Below are 4,039 nucleotides of genomic sequence, written 5' to 3' on the forward strand. Positions count from 1 at the left end.
GCACACACACACTCTCACGCACACTCACTCACACACACACTCACACTCACACACGCACACACACTCACTCACACATGCGCACTCTCGCACTCACACACACTCACTCACTCACACGCACACTCACTCACAAGCAGACTCACACACGCACACTCACACACGCACACACACTCACTCACCCACGCGCACTCTCGCACTCACACGCACACACACACTCTCACGCACACTCACTCACACACACACTCACGCACACTCACACACTCACACTCACACACGCACACTCACACACACACACTCACACACACACTCTCACACACACACACACACACACACACATATATATATATATAAATGATTTGTAGCTTTACATCTGCTAAAAGAATAAATGTAAAGGACCTAGAATCGAGTCTGTGATTCAGCTCTTTGACGACAGGTGGCGCAGTTCCGCGCTTTCACTGCTTACATAAACACATCGTTTGCTGCTTAATTATTTTTCTCTCTCTTAACATGTTTGTACATTCTGTGTGGCCTCTTTCAGCGTTTATAATACTAATATGTTTGACTTATTGTTGTTGTGTTGCATAATGGACCGATTATCAGTTGTTCTTGAAATGGTGAATTTCATAACGCGTTCATACTGTTTGCGTGGGGGCGGGGCCTGGCATAGATTAGTCAAATACCCCGCGCTCGCAGCCAATGGCGCGCTGCCGTGCGCTTTTATTATGCTAATGAGCCAGCGGCTGCGGCTCTCCTGCGCCTTTGTGTCCAAACCACCGGCGCATCGCGGGATAAATCACGCACGGAGTCCAGAATGTGACATTCTTCACCCGTGTCGGTGATTCGGAGCGTCTGATGGGCGGAACAGAATGAATTCTCCGTGTTACCCGGTGGCGATGGGTGTCGGTGTTTGCCAGCTCAGGAGTTTTTCCATCTCGTTCCTGTCGTCGGTTCTGGGCGCGGAGAGCTCGGCAGCATCCAGTCTAGAAAACAGGTGAATGTTACCTTTACCTTCAGCCGAGATGCAGCGAGCGCGTCATCGCTGCTGTCAGTGTAATTACGCGGATGTGATGATGTGATGTGATGTGATGACCGAGCGCTGCACCGGAAAAACCGGATCTTCATCTGCAGAAGCGTCGCGTTATTCTGTTTCTCCCGCTGTGCGTTTATGCAGATGTTATGCGACATGATCCGTTGATGAAACGTGTTTCTCGTTTGTTCCCGCAGTTCCTCCGGAGCCAGTGTTGTGGCCATAGACAACAAGATCGAGCAAGCCATGGTGAGTCTGAGCTGCTCTTCTGTCGTCGGTTCTGGGCGCGGAGAGCTCGGCAGCATCCAGTCTAGAAAACAGGTGAATGTTACCTTTACCTTCAGCCGAGATGCAGCGAGCGCGTCATCGCTGCTGTCAGTGTAATTACGCGGATGTGATGTGATTGTGATGTGATGTGATGTGATGTGATGTGATGTGATTGTGATGTGATGACCGAGCGCTGCACCGGAAAAACCGGATCTTCATCTGCAGAAGCGTCGCGTTATTCTGTTTCTCCCGCTGTGCGTTTATGCAGATGTTATGCGACATGATCCGTTGATGAAACGTGTTTCTCGTTTGTTCCCGCAGTTCCTCCGGAGCCAGTGTTGTGGCCATAGACAACAAGATCGAGCAAGCCATGGTGAGTCTGAGCTGCTCTTGGTGTTGATCAGTATTCTGCTATTCAGCACACAAACACTAATGCCAGGGAAGCCAATAAACCGGTGTAATGTCATTAATAACGCAGTCATGGATACACAGCTGCTGGCTGTGTGAAATAAGTGGGTTATTATCTGTGAGAGAGCCAGTGATTGTGATGAGAGTGGATCCGGCTGTGTTTGGAGCCTGTGCTTGTTGCTAGGCAAACTCTGCCACAGATGCCCTGAATAACCCGGCAGCTCCACCCTCTGATGAAGAACATTCTGTTCCTCTGCGACCAGCAGCCTGAAGATCTCACACTGATCCAGCCGTCGGAGAAGCCCCTACTGCTCTCGCGCCGGAGTTATTAAACCGGGAGGAAGGAATATAGATGTTTCTATCCGTCTTCTGCTCTGAAGTATTGAATCAGAAACTGAGTGGAAAAGAATCCTTGTTCAATCATCACAACTGAAAACACGAGATGCTGACATACGCAAGTTAATATAAACTATTTAAACGCATTGTAAGAAACTAAATGACATAAACACAACAGAATTACTCAAACTAAACGGAAAATATAAAAACTATAATAGTATATCAGTGATACTGGGGTGTGTTCACACTTGTCATGTTTGGTTCGATTAAACCGAACTCTGGCGCGGTTCGGATTAAATGTGAACGCAACACGGACCAAATACTTCTAAACGAACCAAAACAGGAAGTAATGACAAGATGCGACATGATTTCACGACACGGTGAATCCAAAACAAAACGAGCAGAGGGCAAACGTGGAGCAACGAGGAGGTGAAGTGCGTTTTACGAGCTCCTCGTGAGTACACGCAGCGCTTAGTTCAGCAGACAGCATTTAGGTATATTTGACTTAAAGGGATAAATTCAAATGTGATGTGTATCTGCTTACCCCCGGGGCATCTAAGATGTAGGTGACTTTGTTTCTTCAGTAGAACACATTTGATGATTTTTAACTCAAACCGTTGCGGTCTGTCAGTCGTATAATGTAAGTGGATGGGAATCACCGCTTTGAGAGGCAAAAAAAGTACACACAAACAAAACCAAATGAACCCCTGCGGCTCGTGACGATACATTGATGTGTAAAGACACGAAACGATCGGTCTGTGCAAGAAACTGAACAGTATTTATATTGTTTTTTACCTCTGATGCACCGCAGTGTCTGATCTGTCCTGAGCGCGTCCTCGACAGCCGGCACGTGACGCGTCGTCTTGCTTTACGGCGGATCGCAGACTTATAAGTGCATTACCGCCACCTGTCTCTCAAATAGACCATTGACACTCTATCTACAATCTCAATTAGGAGGGTCGATGGTCCATTTGAGAGAGAGGGTTTAATTTGGTTTTGTTTGTGTGTGTTTTTTTTACTCTCAAAGCCGTGATTCCCATCCACTTACATTATACGACTGACAGACCGCAACGAGTTCAAAATCATCAAATGTGTTCTACTGAAGAAACAAAGTCACCTACATCTTAGATGCCCTGCAGGGGGTAAGCAGATACACATCACATCTTCATTTGTGGGTGAACTGTCCCTTTAAAGCGGCGCTGAGCAGAGCGATCGGTGAACAGGTGCTGTGATGGTCGAACATAGCTTCTGTTTGGTGTTCGGTGAGTTCCGTCACGAAATATACGTCATCGACCCGACCAGTCAGGTGTGAACGTATCACTATGTGTTTAGGTTCGGTATCTTTAGGCTTGTTGTTAAAAATGTCAGTGTGAACGCTCAGCGGATCAGGTGCAAATGTATCCAAACGGAGCAAGAGAACCGAACTAGAAGTGTGAGCAAAGTAACACTGACATGAGAATGATTTTGCAAATGTTTGCAGGTTTTTTGGGGCTTTTACTGCTGTAGAGACTGATTTAAATCTTTTTTTTTGATACACTGGTGGTCAAAAGTTTGGAATAATTCAGATTTTTTTAATGTTTTCAACATCAGAATCAGAAATGTTTCTTGAGCAGCAAATCAGCACATATGTGTCCCTGCAGCACAAAAGCAGTGTTGAGTCGCTGGGGGATATTTGTAGCAATAGCCAACAATACATTGTATGGGTCACAATTATACATTTCTCTTTTATGCCAAAAATCATTAGGATATTAAGTAAAGATCATGTTCCATGAAGATATTTTGTAAATGTCCTACCGTAAATATATCAAAACTTAATGTTTGATTAGTAATATGCATTGCTAAGAACTTCATTTGAACAACTTTAAAGATGATTTTCTCAATATTTAGATTTTTTTGCACCCTCAGATTCCAGATTTTCAAATAGTTGTATCTCAGCCAAATATTGTCCGATCCTAACAAAGCTCATTTATTCAGCTTTCAGATGATGCATAAATCTCAATTTCA

The 4,039-nt window shown here is 45.1% G+C and overlaps 1 protein-coding gene across 1 annotated transcript in view; it reads left to right on the forward strand.

Moving 5' to 3' along the window:
• LOC107556740 (TSC22 domain family protein 1-like) overlaps nt 1-4,039 on the forward strand; it is a 20,474-nt gene that overhangs the window by 13,672 nt on the left and 2,763 nt on the right. The window contains exon 2 of the mRNA XM_016239931.1: nt 1,222-1,273. Within this exon, the coding sequence (XP_016095417.1) occupies nt 1,222-1,273 (52 nt within the window). The remainder of the gene's footprint in view (nt 1-1,221; nt 1,274-4,039) is intronic.

Source organism: Sinocyclocheilus grahami, unplaced genomic scaffold (assembly GCF_001515645.1).
Source record: "Sinocyclocheilus grahami isolate Dianchi unplaced genomic scaffold, SAMN03320097.WGS_v1.1 scaffold577.1, whole genome shotgun sequence".
NCBI classification, from domain to species: domain Eukaryota; kingdom Metazoa; phylum Chordata; class Actinopteri; order Cypriniformes; family Cyprinidae; genus Sinocyclocheilus; species Sinocyclocheilus grahami.